The sequence below is a fragment of the Musa acuminata genome, chromosome BXJ2-1 (assembly GCF_036884655.1).
Source record: "Musa acuminata AAA Group cultivar baxijiao chromosome BXJ2-1, Cavendish_Baxijiao_AAA, whole genome shotgun sequence".
NCBI classification, from domain to species: Eukaryota; Viridiplantae; Streptophyta; class Magnoliopsida; order Zingiberales; family Musaceae; genus Musa; species Musa acuminata.
Genome location: NC_088338.1, coordinates 18,246,138 through 18,269,082, shown reverse-complemented (window position 1 = coordinate 18,269,082; position 22,945 = coordinate 18,246,138). Strand labels below are relative to the sequence as shown.

Sequence of the window (22,945 nt, the reverse complement as noted above, 5' to 3'; positions counted from 1 at the left end):
TAGAGAGGAGGATAGTTGACCTACTTCATCCTCTCCTATATATTTATAAGAATTCAGGGATATACGATCTCCCTAGATAACACAATTTTCTTATACATACAATTTTTTGGTTTTACGGGTTTTTGCACACCAATCATTACATGACAATAAGAGACTAATTTTTCTATAGAAATCTAGGATTGCCCCTTCTCGCTCATATGTCCCAGTCGCCTATGCCACAACTCCATGCTGAAGTTTTTTTCTGTAGCATTTAACTGCTCACCATAAGCTTTAGCCTGCAACCTGTACAAAGTATGACATTTCTTTCCATTAGCTATAACAAGAGAACCCTTACTGAGCTTCCATTGCCCTTTGTGAAATCTGCTATCATAGTCTTCATCATCTAGCATTCCAACTGAAATTAAATTCAGCCTCAAGTCAACCACATGCCTCACATCCTTAAGCACCAACTTGCAGCCAAGGTTGGTCTTTAAATGGATATCACCCATGCCTATGATGTCTGCTGTGCCATAGTTGCCCATCTTGACAACACCAAAATTTCCAGACCTGTATGTAGCAAAAAACTCACTCCGTGGTGTAGCATGATAAGAAGCACCTGTGTCAATCACCCACTCAAGATCTTGACACACACAAGAAAAAATATCATCAGAATGAGACAAAATCAAATAATCACCACCCTGCATTGTAGCTGTGATATTATCTTTTGACTCTATAGACTCCACTTCTTTTCCCTTTTTCTTGCTCTTCTTAGGTTACTTACATTGGTTCTTGTAATATCCTTTCTCACCACAATTATAGCAAATAATATCTTTTCTTGATCTTGACTTGCTTCTACCCATGCGTGAACTGCTTCTAGACTTTGACCTTCCTCTGTTCTCTGAGATACGTGCCTATGAATCATTTTGAGATGTTGCCGAACTCTTTCTTCTCAACTCCTCATTCAACAAACTGCTTGTTACTTGACTCATAGTGACAACACCATCTGGCGTAGAATTACTAAGGGAAACCACTAGTGTCTCCCAACTTTCTGGTAATGAACTGAGAAGTAACAATGCCTGCAACTCATCAACAAGAGACATTTTTATAGAGGATAATTGGTTAGTAATACTTTGCATTTCATTCAAATGTTCAGCAATAGAAGCACCCTCTCTATATTTTAGGTTCACAAGTTTTCTGATCAAAAAAGCTTTGTTGCTAGCTATTTTTCTTTCATAGAGACTTTCCAACTTTTTCCAAAGAGAATATGTAGAAATTTTAGTAGAAACATGGTGAAAGACACTATCATCAAGCCACTATCGAATAAATCCAATTGTTTTTCGATCTAACCTCTTTCACTCATCATCTATCATAGTTATGGGTTTTGCACTATACCCATGCAAAGGTCCATACAAATCTTTGCAATACAAGAGATTTTTCATTCTTGGTTTCCATATCATCCAATTGTTTCCATTTAAACTAATCATGCGAGAGACATTACTGGCCTCCATGTTCAAATACAAAATTTAAATCACCAAAACCCTTGCTCTGATACCAGTTGATGGGGATATATAAACAGGAATAACCTTTGTATATGAACAAATACTAGAAGACCATAATACATAGTGGAATTAAATAGAACCACAATCAAATAGAACACCAAGATATACGTGGAAAACTCATTCAATGTGAAGGGTAAAAACCACGGGGCAAACTAGAGATAATCCACTATAAGAATAATGAATATACAAATCTCAATCTCTTGCCCTAAACCCTAGCAACAATCACAAGAGAATAACTGGGATACAAGGATCATGTCACTGCCTACAATATCTAAAACCTCCCCAAGTAATCACAGCAAGAGTCTACTGTAGATTTAATCTAACTTGAGATGAGAACACTACTAGATGATTGAGAACAACCTCTCTGCGTTGTCCTTATCTTCTTCCCTTTCTTTCTCTTCCTTTTCTGCCTTGTTTTCCTCCTTTTCTTTGGAATCCTATGGTTGTTTTCTTCTCCCACGTTGCTGCCCTATTTATGCCTTTTTCTACCTCCAAAACACAGCCACCACACACCCCCTAATGTTAATTAGGGTTAGGTTAAGAGTGGGTGAGCTGTGGGCTGCCCAAGCCCACTATGGGCTGAATTTGTGGGCTGTCAGCCCAACATAGTTTGCATGTAATTAGGGTTAGGATTAAGGGATAATCCTATATCCTGGTTAGGGGCCAACTAGGCCCGATATTAACTAGTTTGAGCCAGATTTGAAGCCCATCTAGTGACCCGTAGGATCGGGCGGTGGAACCGTCAGACTGAGTGGTGGCACCGCCCAGAACCTGAGGATAGAGCGGTGGTACCGCCGGACTAAGCAGTGGCACCGCTAGTACACTGTCAGTGTCAGACACTAACAAGCAGCGGCACCGCCAACATCGGGAACCCAAGAGAATTCAAAATTTGGAGCCCAAATTTGAATCCTCTTGGGGTCTATAAATACCCCTTAATTCTCAGTAGAGAATACAACCTTTGAAAAGTTGGAGATTGAGATAAAGCCTTAGCAAAGTCTTTAGCAAGTCTTGTTTTCAATTGCTTGAGTGTTCACCTCCCTCTTTCTCTTTGAAAATCTGTAAGAGTGTGAACCACTTATAAAAGGTTGTAAGAGGGGTATTTGTCCTTCCCCTTCAAAGTGATTTGCTAGTGGAAGTTGGGAGCCTCATCGAAGAAGGCTTCGCAAGTGGATGTAGGTCATTTTGACCGAACCACTTTAAATTGGTGTGGTCCTTGAATGTATGAGTTCTTACTTTCCTGATATTGTTATTTACACTACTGCTAGCTTTGGGTTTTTATCTGCTCAAGTTACTATCGAATTGAAATCTATATGCATTTACGAAAACGTTTTCAAACTTACGAGTTTTAATCCGCTGCACTAATTCACCCCCCCTCTTAGTGCCGCTCTGATCCTAACATATACACCTTCTCCTCGAGGTTGCTATTGAGGAACGTGATTTTCACATCCATCTGTCAAATCTGATAATCATAGTGTGCTGTAATAGCCAATAGAATTCGAATGGATTTTAGCAAGGCTACGGGTGAGAAAGCTTCGTCATAGTCAACACATTGCCTTTGACGATCCCTCTTTGCTACTAGCCTTACTTTATAGGTCTTTATCTTTCCATCTATTTCGATATTCTTCTTGAAGATTCACTTATAATCGGTGGATACAATACCCTCGGGTGTATCAACTATATTCCAAATCTTGTTGGAGTACATGGAATCCATCTTAGAATTCATGATTTTTTGCCACTTCCTAGAGTCTATATTTATAATAGCCTCCTCGTATGTCTAAGGATCAATATCCTCAACATCCTCTCATTTAATATGTCCCACATATCTCTCAAGAGAATAGGATACTCTACTAGAACTACGTAAAGTTAGAACTTGTGTGATAAGTACCTGAACATACTCGGGCTATGGAGTGATGCTTGAGCTCGGTTCTCCAACCTCGCTCAACTCTATCATGCTCCTATTGTCTCCATCAAAAAATGTGTTTCTTCTTAAGAAACACTGCTCTCTTGGCTACAAAGACCTTTTGGTCCTCGGGATGATAGAGATAATACCTACAAGTTTCCTTGGGGTATCCCAAGAACTTGCACCACTCTATCCTCGATTTCAACTTATCGGGGTTATGTCTTTTAACATGGGCAGGGCAGCCCAAAATCTTAACAACCTTAAGATCAGGCTTCTTCCCTTTCCATATCTCATATGGTGTAAATACTACCGACTTAGTTGGAACTCTGTTCAGAAGCTAAGCTGCAGTCTCTACGGCGTATCCCCAAAATGAGATGGGTAGGTTTGCGAAACTCATCATGGACCACACTATGTCAAATAGTATACAATTCCTCCTTTTAGATATACCATTGAGTTGAGGTATATAAGGAGGTGTCCATTATAATAGAATCCCATAGTTCATGAGGAACTATGTGAACTCTGTTCTCAAATACTCACCTCCTTGATCTGATCAAAAAGTCTTGATACTCTTTCCAGTCTAGTTCTACACTTCATTTTTATACTCTCTGAATTTCTCAAGGCCTCAGACTTGTACATCATCAAGTGCACATGTCCATACCTTGAGAAATCATAAGGAAAAATAATAAATTAGGAGTAACCACTTATAGCATAAGTTGACATGGGTCCACATACATCACTATGTATGAGTTCCAACAGCTCAGTGGCTCTCTCTCTAATTCCACTAAAAGGAGAGTTGGTTAGTTTTTCACGAAGGCAAGGCTCATAAGTTGCATATGACTCATAGTCGAATGGATCAAGAAATCCATCCTTTAGCAACTTTTGAATCCTTCCCTCATGGATGTGACCTAAACTACAATACCACAGGTATGCACTGTTCACCTCTCATCTCGTTTCCTCTTGGACATACTTACATTCATGATATGTGGAGCAGTATCTAGCATAAACAAACTATTATGTAATATTTCTATCGTGATGATCTCATTTTCTAATAATATTAAATAACTATTATTCTAAAAAATTAATTTATATCTACTAAATATCAAACATAAAATAAAAATAATATTTTTGATAATAAAAGGAATAAAATAGAATGCATCTAATGCAATAATAGCTCCACCAGGCAGATGTAGGGTGACTTCGCTAACAACTACTGCAACAACTTTTACTTCATTGCCCATCTTAAGGTCCATCTTGCCTCTCGCCAATCTTCTAGGTCTTGCTAGAACCAACAACGAGTTACAAATATGATAGGTGTTAGGATCGGAGTGGCACTAAGAGGGGGGGGATGAATTAATGCAGCGGATTAAAACTCATAAGTTTAAAAACGATTTCGTAAATGCATAGAGATTTTGATTCAATAATGAATGACTTGGTGAAAGTAGCTCGAGTAAAGTGAGAAGATAAAAACCGAAAGCTTGCTGCTATGTAAATAACAGTTTAAGAAAGGTAAACACTCATATATTCAAGGAACACACCAATTTAAAGTGGTTCGGTCAAAATGACCTACATCCACTTGCAAAGCCTTCTTCGATGAGGCTCCCAACTTCCACTAACAAATCACTTTGAAGGGAAATGACAAATACCCCTCTTACAACCTTTTACAAGTGGTTCACACTCTTACAGATTTTCAAAGAGAAAGAGGGAGGTGAACACTCAAGCAATTGAAAACAAGACTTGCTAAAGACTTTGCTAAGACTTTTTCTCAATCTCTAACTTTTCAAAGGTTGTATTCTCTGTTGAGAATTGAGGGGTATTTATAAGCCCCAAGAGGATTCAAATTTGGGCTCCAAATTTGAATTGCTTTTGGGTTTCCCGGTGCTGGTGGTACCATCGCTTGTCAGTGGTGGTGCCACCGCCTGTCAGTGTTTGACACTGATAGTGTACTGGTGGTGCCACTGCTAGACCTCTTGGGTTCTGGACGGTGCCACCGCCCAATCTTTCGGGTGCTGGGTGGTGCCACCGCCCAGTCCGACGGTACCACTGCCTACTCCTTCGGGCTCTAGGCGGTGCCACTGCCCAGTCCGGCGGTACCACAGCCTGATCCTTCGGACTCTGGGCGGTGCCACACCTAGTCTGGTGGTGCCACCGCCTAGACTATTTCATCTCACTGGTTGGGCTCCAAACTTGGCCCAAACCAGTCCGAACTTGGGCTCAATTGGCCCCTAACCGGGTTATAGGATTAACCCTTAATCTTAACCCTAATTATATACAAACTACAAAATTAAGACATAGTCCTAAGCAAGTTTTTAACCGGCAATGTCGAGTTTCCTTCCGGCGAGCTTTCCGACGATCTTTCGGCAGACTTCTGATACACCCTCGGATTTCTTCTAGCGGACTCCCAATAGGCTCCCGGTCTTGTGGCAAGTTCAGCGAGTCTTTGGCAAGTAGCTGAACCTTCTTGGTTATCTCCACGAACCTCCAACGATCTCTCTGGCGGACTTCTGAAAACTTCGGCAAGTCCCCGATTTCTTCTCGGTTGGTTCCGGCAGCACTTCTGACGAATCTTCGGACTCTCGACGGACTCTCGAACATCCATCGAACTTGACTCCGGTAGACTTGCTTTATGTCTTCAAGCTATCATAGTTAATCCTGCACACTTAAAACAAAACTTCGATCGAGACATTTAATCCTAAGCAATTAATCAAGTTGTCCAGCATGTCATTGATCCCTCGATGCTTCGTCCGCTTCTTCGGCACATAGTCCTCTCTTGTAGCCTATTGCCCAATCGGCCAGTTGACTCCGCAACTCCGATGTCCTTGGCACAATCTCTGCTCTTCTTGGCCCGATGCCCGAATCCACGGCCCGAAGCCTTCTATCGATACGTTGACCGATCCATCGGCCTGACGTCCAATCTTCTGACATGTTCCTCCGGCACAACATGATTTTTCTACTTTAATTATCTCATCTTGATCGAAGCATCCTATGTCACTCAAAAACACAGATTAAATCTTAAACACATATCAAGTGGTTTCATCATCAAAATACGAGATTCAACAATAGGCACTATCGATATCCAATACCCATATGTTATCATAAGAGTATGAAAAATGGAGACTAATCATGAATGTATCTGAAGCTTCTCCAAGCTTCTGTTTTGCCCTCTCTGTAAGGTACTCTTTGTATTTCCTCTACCAGTGCCCATATTTGTCATAGTGGAAGCACTAGTCTTTGTTCTTTGCTATGAACTTTTTAGCAACCTTTGCTTTATCCAATCTACCCTTGCCCTTGCCATTCTTAAGGGACTTTTTCTGCCTTCCTTTTTTTCTAGTCTCACCAGTATAGAGAACTGGCTTCTCTTGCTTGATAGTGCTCTTTGCCTCCCTCAACATATTGAGGAGCCCAGAGAGAGTACCTTAAGCTTTTCATATTAAAATTTATTATAAACTATGAAAAGGAATATGGTAGGGACTGAAACACAAGATCTATACACAAGTAATGCTCTAGGACCATTCCCAGACTTGTGAGTTTTTCTATCCACTCAATCATCTTTAGGATATGGTTCTGAATCAATTTACCCTCAGTAATCCTAGCGTAGAAGAGGCTCTTGGATATCTCATATCACTGAGTCCTTCCCTATTCCTTAAATAGTTTACAGACATGTAGGAAAATGGATCTAGCATCCATTTTTTCATGTTGTCTTTGTAACTCAAGAGTCATGGAGCCCAACATGTAACACTGAGCAAGAGTGGAGTCATCTATGTACTTCACATAGCAAGTGATCTCACCCTCGCTTGCCCCTTCTTCACGCGTAAGCATTATTATATCAAGGACATATACGATTTTCTCCACCGTGAGACCAATTCTTAAGTTGTGAAGCCAATCTATATAATTTGAACCAATGAGGTGGTTAACATCAAGTATATTATGTAAGAGATTTGAAAGCAATATTTTCTGAAAATAAAGATGTAATAGAAATAAATAATATGTAGATTTTTTAGAAAAATAAATACATAAGATATGGACTTCTATCTTAATATACTCGTACTATTTTCTCATGAAACACATAACTCCCTCTAGTATGTGAATCAAAGATCCCCGGCGGTCTCTAGTGGGGATCAGGATCCAATTGGCATCTTAACATAATCTCGAGAGACTCAACCAATCACACTAAGCCCAAAAGGTAGGCAACTCTTGTCCATCATAAATCCTTATGATTCCTGTCCTATTTGGCCTCCGAACCACCATGGTCTCGAGGGACTCAACCAACCAAGATATTCAATTAAGTCAACACTATTGTTACAAGATGAGTATGATTCAATGATATACTCTCAAGGGACTCGACCAAGCATACCATGTCCTCAGGTCACCAGTGACATCTCTATGTCATAGACAAGATAACAAATCACAATATAGGTGAGCCTCGATATACTCGATCAACTCAACCTATGTCGAGAATTGGTAGGGACCTATAACGATGGAAGGTCATGTGGGTCAATCTAATTGTATTACGTTTACCAACTTAATATTATCAAGAGAGAGGATTTTGATTTGGTCTCCTAATATGATATGTCACATCGTATATATTTAATATATATCTACATCGCATGTAAATATATATACATATTTAGCAGGTGTACAAGCAATCATACATCACATGAGCAATCACACTAGATGATCATGGATCACAGCCTAATGTGATCAGGCCCAAGCTAGTGGGCCTAATCATTCACATCAAGATCTATGTGTGCAGTGATGTATTTTTTATTATCCTTCTCGTCCTTATCGGTTCTATCGGCATCTCGATGCATCTCCACGTATCGCGATCATTCATCTCGTGGGTCCTATTATTTTCTTCCACGCTCCCATTGTACCTCTTTGTGTGATTACAATTTAATCATAGACATGTAGGGCCGACAATAAATGAGAAAAATAGAGACTCACAGGCATCAATAATAATAATAATAATAATCACATCACAAGTACACACATCACACGATCCATGATCATCCGTCCACATCAAACATCACATGTACACATCATCATCATGTAGGACTATTAAATTATAATAATGATTAATTAATTAAAATTTTTAATTAATTAAAATTTTTTAATTAATTAATTTTTTAATTAATTAAATTTTTTTAATTAATTAAAATTTTTGAAATTCGAGACATGTAGGGAATTTTTTGAATTATGAGAGGTATTTTGGTAACTTGGATAGAAAGAACAAAACTCGAAATTTTTAAAATTCTAAAGGGCAAAACTATCTTTTCCCCAAAAAACCCTAACCCTCTTTCCCTACTGTTGCATTGTGGCTGCCGCCACACCACCGACAGTAGCCACTAAGTGGGGAGGGGGTGCTGCCCGTGCTCACGAACGACTAGAGCCCGCAGGCGAGCGCCCTTGCGGGCTGATGCAGGCTGGTCGCCACTATAGATGGGTGCCCCAACAGGCTAGTCACCCGCAAGCAAGCGTCACCCCGTAGGTGGCTTGCCCTTATGGGCAAGTTACCCATGGTCGGCGCCGCCACTACGGGCGCTGCTATTGTGGGTGGTGTGCCCGTAGGCAGCGCTCGTAGGCTATCGACCACCGACCACAAGCCTACTACAAGTAGGCAGCAAGCGCCTGCATGTAGATGACAGTGCTACCATTTGCAAGGGCAATAATAGTTACTGCCCTTTCTTGCATTCCATCAATAATCTTGACGTCCAAAGCTTTTCTAAAACACAACACATGTACTTTAAAATCAATCTTTCACATGAACAACCTAGCTCTGATACCATTATAGGGAAATCTAGGGGTGACATCACATATACAGCGGAAGAACTGAAAACAAAATTATCAGATTTCCCAAAATAGTGTTCGTCGTCATGTGAAGATTGGTGCTCAAAATTTACAAAACCAAAAACTGTGTATATGAAAGATTATGTTTTATCTAGGGAGATCATATATCCATGACTCCCTATAGATCTGTAAGAGAGGATGAATAAGGCCAAACGTCCTCATCTCTAGTGGCAATCCGCACAATAGGGTTACGACGACGCTTCTCAAATTGCTACCCAAAACTCCACACCTGCTATCTAAGGAGTAGAAAGGGAGAGGAGAATTGGAGGTGGCACCTAAAAACCTCTAATCTATGGGTGTTTGGTTCCTTCCTATTTATAGAGGCCCCTATCAACTTAACCCTAATGGATCCTACCCTATTGGGTATTGGATCTCTATCCAACTACCCAAGCCTCTTAGATTAGTGGATCTCTATCCAATAATCTCTCATTAGCTCTTATTGTATCTCATCCATAGGATCTAATAATTTATGGGCTTATTGGATATCTACTAAGATAAGGGCTACGATAGATATCTCAAATCCGAACCTCTACTTATCCTAATGTCTACCATATGTGTGTGACCCTCTAGACCCAATATCGAGCTGGACGTAAGTCAAACCTGTCAAAACTCCTTCTGGCTCAATAAATTATTATCTTTATAATAATTCACTTGACTCATCGACTACGGACGTACTATGCCATTACGCCACAGTCCCCAAACGATATAGAGGAATCCAATCCTCTGGACCTATCTGTCTTTAGTTACTGTATACCTATAGTCCCTCATCTATCTAATATCCCAAAGATCATATCCCGGGCATGGTGCTGTCAGACCCATACGATTTCTACTCGAGTCTCGTTCTAATCAGATTCTCCCGGAGAACTCTTTCTCTCTCAATCCGAATGACCTTGGTCATGGATTTGTCTGAGCAAGAATATATGTGATATTTCTCTCATGACACCGAGAGTGGATAATCCTCTATCCACACTCAATAGTCATTATAAGGTTGGTTGTCACTCCCAATGATCGATTGTGCTAGATCTGAAACTTCGATGCCTATAAATCTGATATCAAAGAGTGGAGTACTCATACAAAACATCCTTGGTGTCTCAAGTCTAAGGACCAAGTACACCATTGGGATAACGAAATCATTGTTTGACAGTGAGGTATCATTAACCATCTAGATTCTATGAGCGGATTAATCAGTGAACTCATTCTCCAATGAGTACCTGCACTGTAGCCCTAATGTCCCTACATGAGCAACTATGAGATCAGTTGCCTCTATCATATGGATAGGTATACAGTACACCAATCTGTCCAGTTATTTCGATGTCCCTTTCGAGTAACTTATGATCATGATTATTTATGGTTTGTGTTTAAAGGTGAATCGATCTCATTATCGTGATCTCCTCATGATCTGATTTCCATTACACAGATCCATAGACATCACAATATATATACATATATACACCAAGTAATATAAAGTAATAAAATATTAAAATATAATAAATAAAAAGAATATGTATCATGTCACACGTACTATAACTCACGTGATTGGCTTGCAGGATACCTTTGACTAGTACCTCTCTCTTAAGAATGTCTTCACTTTTTTTTTTTTAAATAAATTAAATTTGGGCTCAATTAAATCAACCCATCCACCTATAGGCTGGACCCAACACCTCCCTCACCCCTCTTCCCCATTCTCCACTTTTTCTTTCTACTCCTATGCTACTCCCTCTCTCTCTCCTCTCCTCTTTTTTCATCTCCTACTCTTAAAAAACTTGAGTTATCCTAAAAAATATTTTAAATTATCTAGAATAATCATTAAGCTCAAGTTATACTTATGTTACACCCATTCACATAACATATTAAAAAATATATTAGTTTCTATATAAAAATATCTTAAATTCATCATAAAACTAAAAAACTCAAGTTATTCATAATAATATATTAATTTTTATATAAAATTATCTTAAATTATCAAAGCAATATTATACTCGAGTTACACCTATTCTAAAATATATATATATTATTTTTTATATAAAATTATCCTAAATTCATTACAAAACTAATTATAAAATCTTATAGTTTCAATTTTCTATTTCTTATATTGACTTAGTTATACCTGAATTTGAAATAAGTTAAATTTGATTACCTAATTTATTTTAATATTAATATTAATATTTTTAATTTTTATGATAATTAATTATTAGAACTTTGAGAATTCTATTATAATTTAATTCTAACAAAAATTTTATTAGTTTTTATTTTATAATAAATTTAGAATATATTTATATATAAATTAATATATTATAATAGATTTTGTGAATGAGTATAACTAGATTGTGATCTAAGTATAACTTGAACATAAAAGATTCGATCCAAATTGATCAAATTCAAACTGAATTAGCCCACAAATAAATCAAGCTTTCAAGAATATCATCGAGATTAAAAAAAAAAAGGATGCCCTTTAATAAAAAATAAATATAATGATGTCATCCAATAAAAGTTTATTGTTAAGAGCTTTTTTTATTATAAATTACCCTTAAGAAAACTAAGGAAATAAATCTATCACATCATCTTCTTTATTACTCTAATCAGCATCCTTTTGTTCTTAATTTGAGACACTCAATTTCTCTTTCCCAAGGTCAATGAATTAAAATAGTTTAATTGAAGGAATGCAAGAAGTATATGAAAGATGAGTGAGATTACCACGTGTCCTTATATTTGGGATCTGTGCAATGATCGAAGCTTACTATGAAGCCATTCTAACTCATTAGCATATAAAAAAGCCAAATACAACATTCAACAAGCATATGAATGACACAGAAGTGCTATATTATTTTTCTTCTTTTTCCCCTCCAATTTTAATAAACTAGACTTGAAAATTTTACATACAAATCTCATAAATGCATCAACACTTGAACACACAATTACCTGTTGATTAAGCTAAACAAAGTGATTGTTGTTGCAAACATCCCGATTGAAATATGTTTATGGGATAAAATTATTGTTGAATCTTAGATTTTGATAATGAAACCAATTGATAAGTGTTTATTATTTGATATATGTTTTGAGTGACGTAGGATGCTTTGATCAGGATGAGACAATCAAAGTATGAAGAATAATGTTAGGCCGGAGGAAAACATGTCAGAAGATTGGACGTCGAGTTGGAGGATCGATCGATGTATCGACAAAAGGCTTCGAACCATGGATTCGAGCATTAGGCCAAGAAGAGCGGATATTGCGCTAAGGATATCGGAGTTGTGAAAGTCAACTGGCCGATTAGGCAATAGGTCGTAAGAGAGAACGATGAGCCGAAGAATCGGATGAAGCGTCGATGGACCAATGACATGCTGGACAACATGATTCATGATTAGTAATAATTATCTAGATCGAAGTGTGTTTTATATATGCGGGATTAACTACGATAGCAAGGCATAAAGCAAAATGAAGTCCCGGAGTCAAGAACATGATTTCGTTGGGAGTTCGAAAGTTCGTCGGAAGTTTGGACGTTTGTCGGAAGTTCTATCGGAATTGACTAAGAAGTCTTGGAGCTTGCCAAAGAAGCTCATCGGAACTCAACAAGAAGATCGTTATGAAGTCCAGGAGCTTGTTGGGAGTCCGTCGGAATATTGCCAAGAGATCGTTGGAAGTTCGTCGAAAGATCACCGGAAGAAACCGAACTTATTTTACTTAGAATATATCTTAGGAATCATAGTTAGCACATAATTGGAGTTGGAATTAGGAGGTAATCTCATCAACTCTGTTAGGGGCCAATTGGGCTCAAAGTTGGGCTGGTTTGGGCCGGATTCAAGGCCCAACCAGGATGTTGAAAACTTGGTCGGCGGTGGCATCGCCTAGGGAATAGCACCCTAGGAATTATAGGCGGTGATACCGCCGGCAGTAAATACTACCAGCGGTGGTACCACCCCTGTCAAGCGGTGGTACCACCCCTGTCAAGCGGTGGTACCGCCCAATGTCAGACTGACACTAGTGGTGGTACCACCCAACATAGGCGGTGGTACCGCCCATACCCGGGAGACCTGGGATGAGATATTTTTAAGTTCCAAGTTTAAATCAATTTGAGGCCTATAAATACTCCTATCATCCCTAGTTAAACTACACAAGCACAGAAGAGTTTAAAAGTGAGAAAACGCTGTAGAAATCTCTTGAGAAATCCTCTCCTCTAGTTTAAACTTAGAATTCTGTTTAGAGAGGAGTGTGTACTTATAAAGATTGTCTCCTAAACCTGTGAAAAGGAGAAGAGGGGTGTAAGAAGGAGGTTAATCTTTGCTTATTAAAGGAAGATCAATAATAGATGCTAGTAGTCTCGACGGAAGAGGAATCGGTGGAGTGGATGTAGGTCACGATGACCGAACCTCTATAACTCGGTTTGCATTTACTTCTTGCAATTTACTTTAAACTGCAAACTGCCTTCTCATTACTTGCTATACTCTTTCGTATGCTTTTAATTTTAAATATATTTATGAAATCGATTTTATCGTACGAAACAAAATTTTCGAAACCGACGTAATTTTTATCGCTGCATTAATTCACCCCCTCCCCCCCTCCTCCTAGTGCTGACTCTTTTCCTAACAATTATTAACGAAAATTTTGACTTTAAAATATATTATATAATTTCCTAATTTTGTTAGGAGAAAAATCATGTGCTACAAGAAAGAAATTGTGATGCACTTTGTTTTCATGTTAGGAGAAAAATATATTGTATGTAAATCTAGTTTGAATGGTTCCAATTATAGGTTACTCCCTACCTACCAAATTTGTTTTCAATAAATTAAATTCAATTACGGATTTTTGTTGTGCACAATAATTAATTACCAAAGTGTTACATATGCATTTCTGGCCTAAATAAAAGACTCCCATAAATTAAAGTAAAGAATTAATCAGATTAAACTTATTCCCAACTCAATTTTTTTTTCCTTTTTGAAGTAGAGAATTAGTTTAGAATATTTATTTAATGTCTTAGTGATCTCAATTCTAGTAGGAAATTTTAGGTATTTAGAATTATTATTTTTAACTTAAATCAAAACTTAATTAGATTGATGCTAACAAGACTACACATGTGAAGGATTTAAATATTTTTGAGAGATCCATATACTATATTAAGATTTATGCATATCTATAAACTTTCAATATGTGAAAAGGATCCTTTTCTCTGTGAGATAGAGCCCTAGACCAGCTCTAGAAGAAAAGTTGGGAATGGTCGGAATAAGCCCATTCGTCAAACAATAATGAGGATTTTGGCCCGATTCAAGTTTTCTACATGAACAACAGGTTATTATCTTTAGCACAAGCAAACAGCTGTTGTTCTTCTTGAAGACAAGTAGACTGTTCATGATCGGAGTTATTTGCTTTTGTTATTCCATTTGCTGGAATGGAGTGAAGTTGACACAAACAACACCCTGTGATAGGTTATCTGTTGCAGTTAAATTGCTTCTGCTCGTCATTTGGCTTCTGTGTTCATGGTGATGATAGGGCCGTCATAACAGGAGTTGAGAATGAAGAGAAGTTAGATAAAACATATATCCTTTAGATATTATGTTTTTCTTTTGTTATGGCAAATAATATATCAAAGTAATAATATAACAAAATAAGCCGAGGTAGACTCGAGCTTTCGGTGTAGTCTGGAGATGCTTTCTAGGAAAATCCTACAAGAAGTGGAGTGTGGTTGACGAGATCTTCTTCCAATGTTCAAATTAAAATACTTTCGTTTAAACGAAGAAAGAAATAATAGTCCAAGAAAAGAATTATGAAAGAAAATTATTCAGGTAGAGAGTGTTTGTAGAGTTTCTATGAATTAAACGTATTCTGGATGAGTAATCTTATGAGTTTAAGCTATTAGAAAACGATCCAATACATTTATAAGCATTAGTATCTTCTCGCGTGTATATAAAAGTTTTACGTGGGTGAATGATTCTTCCTTCTTCAACCTCGTCGGCGGCAGACCTCACCACATCAGTTCGTTTCTGAACTGATGATACGATTTGCACCGTGAAGAGGCAGTGTTTTGAGTGCAGTGCCAAATCCGAGAAAGGTGGCAACTTTCTGTGGATGCATGCTTGCCCATGGGGATTCAACTGCAACGCACCGAAAAGCTTGTGGGGCACAGGAAAAGGTCATCGCAAGGCCATGATGCATCCCAATGCCCTCCATCCACAGGCGAGAAGGCATGCAATTCTTTGCTGGTGCGTGCTTTGTTCTTTGGTTCCATCATTGTGGCCGTGGACCGCATCTTTTACTGCCGGCAGCAGATCCGTGTCGGCTGCTTGCGGGATGCTGCGTTGTAAAATACCTGTCTTTGAGTTGAGGAGGCAATTGGTCGAACACTTGCTGCATGCCTCGGACAGGAACATGGCAAGCAGATGTACGTTCCGTTCTTTGCGAATGTTTACCGCAAGCAGGCAGAAATGGATTTGCTGGATCGAGATATATTAGTTAGATATGTCTGTGTTAAATCTGGAGTTGGAAGTACATCTTTCATATATGGAATTCATTCGTGTCTTCCAAATTTTAATGCTTAGTTTCAACAAAACAATGAGAGATATTAACCTTGTATGTAATGAATGCTAATTATGATATTTCCTGAAAACTCCCTTGGTACATCCCAAACCATCTGATTGATCCTTGATCCTGTGTTTTGATTTGAGCCATCATTCAAATTCCAAATCTGTGTCATCCATAGTTCCATGACTGCTGACACATGAACAAAACCCATGGTTTGAGATGGTTATCTGGTTAACTCTCTCATGTCTTTCCTTTGACGATGTTCCAGCATCCAATTCCAAGCAAACTCCGCTTTAGATGCGTAAAGGACAAGAAGGTAAAAATCTCTTAAGATTCCACATGTTTCAGAGAGAGAGAGAGAGAGAGAGAGAGAGGAAAAGGGTTATGTTGGCTGGCATTTGGAGAAACGAGCTTGAAACCTTTGTGTGGAAGAGAAGCACCTTACCCCCTAAAAAGCAGTAGAACAACAATGGGATACAACAGTAGGATAAGTTCTCCCACAGTCTCACTTTTGAGCCACCTAATACATGCCACAAGATCTTGCATGCCTCAGTTTAGATTAGTTTAAGTTTGGCTTTTGAAAAGAATAGATTGCTGAGAGCAGTTGGCAGTGGTTAAGCTCCCCCACTTCAACAAAAGTAGCACCTCTCTGGAGTGAAGCAAACACCACTCCTTTTTCTTTTCGACTTGTTGCTGCTTGTTGGTAATCTGTTGCTGTCTTGGGATCTTGTTTTATGCTGCTTGACAATCTTTCTTCTTCATGAATTAAACTGGTTAGGATATCCATGGAGATAGGATTTTTGTGTTCGGGTTTTCATGTTACTTTTCGTTGGATTTAGCAGAGACCACAACTTCCATTTCTTTCTGAAGTGGAGCTGGAGCTTGAAGACATTTACTCTGATACTTAGGTAATTTTGTAAGAGCTCCTGTCTCTAGCCATGTTCACTCTTTATTTGCAGTTTTTCAGATACCTATATAGTAACAGTAGTTTCTTTAGGAACTCTGCAGAATTGAGTCTCTGATGGCTGTTTCCACAAAGATCCCTTAGCTGGAAATAGGTCAAAGACTTCCCCTCCTGTCCCTTTCTAGTTGCACAAGGTTTCAAAAGTTATTTGTTGTTGTCCCTATCACAAATCTAATTTAGTTATTCAGCTCTGTTTTCTCAGAAAATAAAAGAAAGAAAAAAGGGGTATTCAGAAGTGTTCAAATTTCTGCCAAGGTTCATGCAAAAATGTATGCTGTGAGAAACCTACTTGAATGCCATTGGAATGTTTTTCCCTTGTGATTTTTTCTATTCTTCTCTCTAGTTAAAAATGGCCTTTCAATTCCTCTGGAATTCCTAATTTAAGACCTTCAGGAGAGAGAAAAAAAAGAACAGGGGTAGATAGCAACTAGCATATAAAATTACTTAATGAGCAGATTTTTTTTTTTTTTTTTGCATGTTATGATGAAAGGTTAGCTTTCTGTATATATGTCATTTTATGAACATTACATGTGCATCTCTTACCAGTTTGTTGTGTATAGGATTCTTGCTTGGGAACTGCTCTTGCTTTTTCACCTCTTGATATAAAGCTGCCAAGGGTGGTTGTTCCATGTTTAGTCCTGCAAGAAATTAACAGTCAGCATTCATCCATCTCTTTAGCTAAATAAAAAAAAGTTACTTCTGCCTCCCACAGTAGATTATTTCAACTTTTAAATCTCCATTTTGAGCTTCAGCTTTCTTCCTTGGGTAGCTATTGTTGATGCCTTGAATGAACTAGTTTCTCTTTCAGATGTATTCCACTCAACAATCCCAGAATGTTGTTGGAACATCAACAACATCCACTTTGATGGCTCCCTGTGCTGCTGCAAGAGTTGCCCAAGAGAGCTCAGGAAACACCTGGGATCCCCTGGCTGCAGTGGTCCGACGGATGGATTCTAACGAGGCACATATGATATCTTCTTACCACATTAGATTACCCCTAGACCAAGAAACAGGTGATTTGGTTGCTGATGGTGGTCTCTCATCCTGTGACAATGGAAGATCTCAGGAAGACAAGAGTTCTTTTGCTCCCTGCCATCCACATGTCCCTGCAAGTAGCAAGCGTATCACTGAGACAAACATCAAAGGAAACAAGAGGAAGAGTCAAGCCGAGTGTGGTGCTTCAACATCCCAGTCTCTAGAGGAAAGAGTTCAAGTAAGATGAGTTCTCTGTCTCTTCTCGTTATACTAACAAACTTATGAAGTCAACCAATTTCTATCTTTTCAAGGCTGAAGAACAGCATGATGTTTCATTTGAGTCTGGCAAAGCTGCGACAGGGAAAGATGGGAAGGAACAGAAGAATGAAGTCAAACGAGGTGGCAACAATCACAAGAATGATTGCACTCATGTCAGGGCTAAGCGAGGTCAGGCAACCAACAGTCACAGCCTTGCAGAAAGAGTAGGTTTCTATCTGAAGCATCCTTCTGCATCATTGCTCTCAGTTTCTCTAAGTCCAGATTGCTAAGTATGCAGATTAGAAGGGAAAAGATCAGTGAAAGGATGAGACTTCTCCAGGATCTTGTTCCAGGGTGCAGCAAGGTAACTAATGCTTTCTTATTGGCTCCAAAATTGTTGCTACAAACATCTTCTGATGCTGCAGATTAACGGCAAGGCATTGATGCTTGAGGAGATCATCAATTATGTGCAGTCATTGCAACGCCAAGTTGAGGTAGTTCCTGAGACCTGTTAATGCCACTGTAACAGTAAGAAAGGTTTCATCCTGACCTTAAGAGGCATCCCTCAGCATCTGTTCTCTGAGTTCAGCATCTGCTGTTGCTGTTCTTGAATTCACAGTTCCTCTCAATGAAGCTTGCGACTGTAGATCCAGAACTGAACTTTGATCTTGATCAAACTCTTTCTGGAGATGTAAGATAAAAATGATTAATGAAAGCTCACTATTCTTCTGATGTACCTGAAAAATCTTTCTTCTTTTACCTTCTGTCATTTAGGTCCATTCATGCTATGGAGGTTCAGCTGTTCTTGCATTTGGTCCAGGAATGAGTAGCTTCCAGCCTCATTTGTATGAATCAACATCACAAAGAGTCACTCAACCTGAAATGTTCTGCACTGCTCCCAGTCCAGGGGACTTGCTGCAAGCCTTCCTCTCACAGACCAATATTTCTCAGGTAAGAAGAAGCCATTTCTTTGCAGGACTCGCATGGTTGTCTTCATATTCTCCACTGATTGGACTTTTGACAACAGTTAGGAGGTGCATGGCATGATGAGTTCCATTCCTGACGAAACTTCCACAGAGCTGAATTTTACTAATTCATTGGTAGGTGGCCTTAGATCACTCTGAACTTTTAGGTTCAGCTCATGAAAGTTTGTCTGGCGGTACAGAATCCTTCAAGAATCTGTTCAAAGATTTCATGGGCTTTTGAATCATGAATAATGTCGGATGTATAGCATCACATTTCTAACCTTTGTCTTCCTTTTTTTTTGGATGAATTCATCACATGGTATATGAAGGCTGAGGGCATGATCAGCAGCTTGTTTCTGGTTCATCCATGAAGGTCTCCCATTTTTTTGTTGGCATCAAAACAGATGAGTTATACGTAAGAATTGACATGGAACTTTTTTATTGTTCTAAGAGAAAAAGAAGTGGATGAGTGAAATGTGGCCTTTTTAGTTTAAAATACAATACCTACAAGAAGGTTTTTAGCATATAAAGGACTTGAAAACAAGGTTTCTGATTTCTTAGTTATCCAAAATAGAGGTTTACATTTCCTTCATTAACTATAAAATTGATCTATACCTAAATCAATAAAACAACATGAGATGATTACAAGTGTAATCTCAAGCCAACAGTTCAGCTGGAATGCTTTCCTGTCTCTGTTTCACACTCATAAACAGGCGCAAGGTATATATATCCACTTCTAATCACCAAAAGGAGTCAAAGGCTTCACAGCCAACTAGCTGACATGGTTAACAGGTAGCAATTGCCAAATCCTGGAACCATTTGAAGTCCAGGGAAAATTCCATCTCATTAACCCTGCCACAAACAATAGCATGGAAACAAGGTGTTACTAGGTGCTTGTGCTCAAATCTACTACCAATTAAACTTGCAAGTGGATATGCAGCTAATGCTTATATCACATCATGTTATGACTTGATTTTGTGTCGCCTAGATTCAATTAGGAACAGTATGACCATCAAATTGATTATGTTACTGACCTATGAAACTATAGCACTAAAAGCTAGGTCTCATGTAGATTGATCCTTGGAGTAGAAACAGGACCATCAAATCACATTCTTTGGTTGACCCACTTTCACCATTCTTTGACTTTCAAATATTACTTACGAACAAATGCACGCAAGCATGCACACATATATAGTAGAATGATCGAGTGTGTAATCTAAAAAATAGTATCCACCTAATCCCTTGAACAGCACAAAACCCTCAAGACTATATATAGATAAAGGATCAGATGATCTCACCCAAGCATCACATTGAAAGCTAAGAGACGAAGTTGGTGATGTCAATATATTACAGCTTACAAGTGTACTGGAAGTTATGTCTAGTTGCTCCACAGCAAGTGAAAGATACTTTAGCTCGAGTCAAAATTTTCTTTTCCTCTTAATGCTTTTCCTGGCACCAGCCTCTAAATCATCTTTTGGTGGAGACTTCAGCAACTTGGAACCTACTGCCGAGCTCCACAAAGCTCTCTCGACATCAGAAGGAGTGAAAATAATCCCTTCAGCACTTAAATCCTTCAAGTATAAGAGGTCCTATCAGCACCAGTTTTGCAAAGACTTTCTCAAAGAAAGCAGCAGCTAAAATATATATGTTCAGGCAAAAACAAACAATTTATTTGAAGAGGATTTTATCTCAACTCTTGTGAAATTTCCTGCGTTATACTGCATAAGCTTGAAAAGTATGGGAAGACAAATAAAAAATATAGAATTTCTCTTTCCCTTTTACCTAAATAGCTGTCTGATAATTTTGAGGAACGGAAATGCTTTAGTAGCTCCAGATAAAGTGAACAGCATAGACCTACACTGTGGGCTGTACTTACCTAGTCAGATTAAATTATGCAAGTCCAAGCTTTTGTCTGTGATATATTTTGCTCTACAGATGGTTATGTGGTCATTCAAGTAATCCCCAACTTAAAATTTAAAAAAAATATATATAGGCCTTCCTGAAGCTACATATAAAAATGAGACAATCTTAGTTGATGAAAGTGAAATATCATCAATACATATGGATTGTCTGAGACCTACCAAGAATTTATATACATAATAATAATTAAGATGAAGTACCCCAGTTAATGTCAAAATGAATCAATTTTTTGTTAAAAATAATACGCTAGCAATAAGGTGAACATCACAGAGCCTTATGTTGGCAAAAAAGCTAACACTGACAATACACCATGTTGTTTCGTGAATTGAGTAAATTCCATAAGAAACATTATGGTGAATCCTAGGGGAAATGCTAGACAAAGAGAAAAACTGCAATGCATCAAATTGCTGAGAAGATAGGTGACACGAGCAAGAGAAGATTAAGAAGTCTAAGGCAAAGGATGGGAAGACCAAAATTAAAATGCTGGCGCTTACATAATAAAAATCACTTGTCATTTCATGCCCATTGTTTAGTGCCAAAAATTTTAAAAGTGTCTTAGGAGGTGATTTTATATTATCAATAGGATTTTTACAATACATCCTAGCCTAAGGGTACTGAGTATAGTGAAATGATTGTGGTATCACATACATCAACACTGGTCTCCCGTCCCAGTTAGCAAATTCAGAATAATATGTTTGATCGCCGTTTGAAGGTTTTGACATAGGAGTCAAGTCATCTTTCCCAAAATGAATAGAAATTGCACGCTTTATGGGGTCAAAACTAACCTTAACATCTTGCTTAAATGCCATTTATTCTTTATATCTAGCGAAAAAAGGCATAATGTTCACAGCATGTTTGCCAACTACGTTAAGGGCAGTGTATGTGAGATAGACCTTTGCCTTCGTCTGTAGCTTCTCGGCAAATGCAAGATACTGCTTCAAAGTATACTCTTTCACGTTCCCCATCGCGGCCATCATAGCCTTTTTATCAACAAAGATTGCATCAGATCTAATTATCACTGATAGCAACAAGCACAGAGCAAAAGACATTAGCCTTTTGCTCTTCTAACCTATCCTTAATCCCACCTCATCGGACATGAAAGGCGCGACATCCGGCGCGTAGGCAGCTAAAACAGCGGACGCCGTCGCCGGCCCGACTCCCTTCAGCACCGTAAGCTCCGAGACGGCCTTAGAGAGGTCCGGGAGCGCCGCGAACGCCCTCCGCGAGGCGGAGTCCACCGACGCTTCGTCCAGCGACGACACGTAATCCAGCAACCGAGGCCTAAAATTCGAGGGCATCAATGAGCAATAGGAGGATAAGAAAGACAGGAATGGTAGTAGAACCTCCATTTGCCTCGGGAGAGCTTCCACTGCATGAGGCGGCGGAGTTCCGGCTTGGTGAGGAAGGGGCGGGGTTCCCTGCGGCGGAGGAGGACGGGGAGCTCTGCCCGGTAGAAGGCATCGAGGGGGAGGAGGTCAGGCTTCCGGAGGAGGGCGAGGCGGCCATCGTAGGCAGAGAGCGACTCACTCCACGCACCGACGTCGCGGGTCGAGAACTCCATTGTGGCGGTGGGGTTTCCTGCGGCTTGGCCGTGCCCGTCCCAACTTTATAAATAATATATATTTACCTTGTTTAACAGACGAATTCCGAAAAAATATCTTCTCTAAATTTTCATGTAGCGCATGTATTTTAAAGAATTTCGAATAATTTTTTTTAAAATAATCATGCTGCCGGTTCATCCCGTCTCTCTCAATCTAGCTCGTAGAAGATCATACGTTTATTGAAACCTAGAAACCTACGATAACGATGCTCATCGGAAACCGAGGAAGGGCTGTCCTATACATGATGAAGGGGGACGATTAGCCCCGTTGGGGGTGAAGAGAACGATCTGATCCATAACGGAGAAGGGTAGTCAACCCTCATGCAAGATTATAGATGGAGGGAGGTGACTAGCCCTCATGCAAGGCTACAAGCGGAGGAGGGTTGGCCTCATGAATAACAAAGGGAGACAACTAACCCTTGCGCAAGGGCTACAAGTGGAGGGGGTAACTTGGCACATGTTAGGAGGGGT

General features: G+C 39.1%; 2 protein-coding genes across 9 annotated transcripts; one reads left to right on the top strand and one right to left on the bottom strand.

Annotated features, from left to right (window-relative positions):
• The first annotated feature begins 16,231 nt into the window (after positions 1–16,231).
• On the top strand, positions 16,232–19,351 carry LOC103999396 (transcription factor BC1-like). 6 transcript variants are annotated; one of them, XM_065093711.1, is made up of 9 exons: positions 16,232–16,495; positions 16,635–16,700; positions 17,565–17,969; positions 18,043–18,213; positions 18,288–18,353; positions 18,415–18,483; positions 18,609–18,680; positions 18,764–18,940; positions 19,017–19,351. In XM_065093711.1, the coding sequence occupies exons 3-9, from the start codon at positions 17,565–17,567 to the stop codon at positions 19,050–19,052; spliced, it is 996 nt and encodes a 331-aa protein (XP_064949783.1). In that variant the 5' UTR covers positions 16,232–16,495; positions 16,635–16,700; the 3' UTR covers positions 19,053–19,351. The 6 variants fall into 6 exon arrangements, with proteins under 6 accessions (XP_064949783.1, XP_064949782.1, XP_018678552.2 ...); XM_065093710.1 differs by having other exon boundaries at positions 16,635–16,850; XM_018823007.2 differs by adding an exon at positions 16,790–16,850 and having other exon boundaries at positions 16,232–16,700.
• A 130-nt stretch (positions 19,352–19,481) lies between these two features.
• Positions 19,482–22,470, bottom strand: LOC135599045 (uncharacterized). 3 transcript variants are annotated; one of them, XR_010481805.1, is made up of 5 exons: positions 22,218–22,470; positions 21,960–22,155; positions 21,768–21,854; positions 20,253–20,525; positions 19,482–19,806 (listed from the first exon to the last, which is right to left on the bottom strand). XR_010481805.1 is itself a non-coding variant. In XM_065093713.1 (4 exons), the coding sequence occupies exons 1-4, from the start codon at positions 22,433–22,435 to the stop codon at positions 20,373–20,375; spliced, it is 654 nt and encodes a 217-aa protein (XP_064949785.1). In that variant the 5' UTR covers positions 22,436–22,470; the 3' UTR covers positions 20,228–20,372. The 3 variants fall into 3 exon arrangements, 1 of the variants encoding a protein (XP_064949785.1); XR_010481806.1 differs by having other exon boundaries at positions 20,313–20,525; XM_065093713.1 differs by lacking the exon at positions 19,482–19,806 and having other exon boundaries at positions 20,228–20,525.
• Positions 22,471–22,945: the final 475 nt, after the last annotated feature.

Coding starts and splice junctions, on each gene's coding strand:
- LOC135599045 (XM_065093713.1), bottom strand. CDS start 22,435: ATGGAGTTCTCGACCCGCGACGTCGGTGCGTGGAGTGAGTCGCTCTCT. Junction 22,156..22,217: donor CTCTCCCGAGGCAAATGGAG/GTTCTACTACCA, acceptor CTCGAATTTTAG/GCCTCGGTTGCTGGATTACG. Junction 20,526..21,767: donor AGCTACAGACGAAGGCAAAG/GTCTATCTCACA, acceptor TTATACTTGAAG/GATTTAAGTGCTGAAGGGAT.
- LOC103999396 (XM_065093711.1), top strand. CDS start 17,565: ATGTATTCCACTCAACAATCCCAGAATGTTGTTGGAACATCAACAACA. Junction 17,970..18,042: donor CTCTAGAGGAAAGAGTTCAA/GTAAGATGAGTT, acceptor TATCTTTTCAAG/GCTGAAGAACAGCATGATGT. Junction 18,214..18,287: donor GTCACAGCCTTGCAGAAAGA/GTAGGTTTCTAT, acceptor CTAAGTATGCAG/ATTAGAAGGGAAAAGATCAG.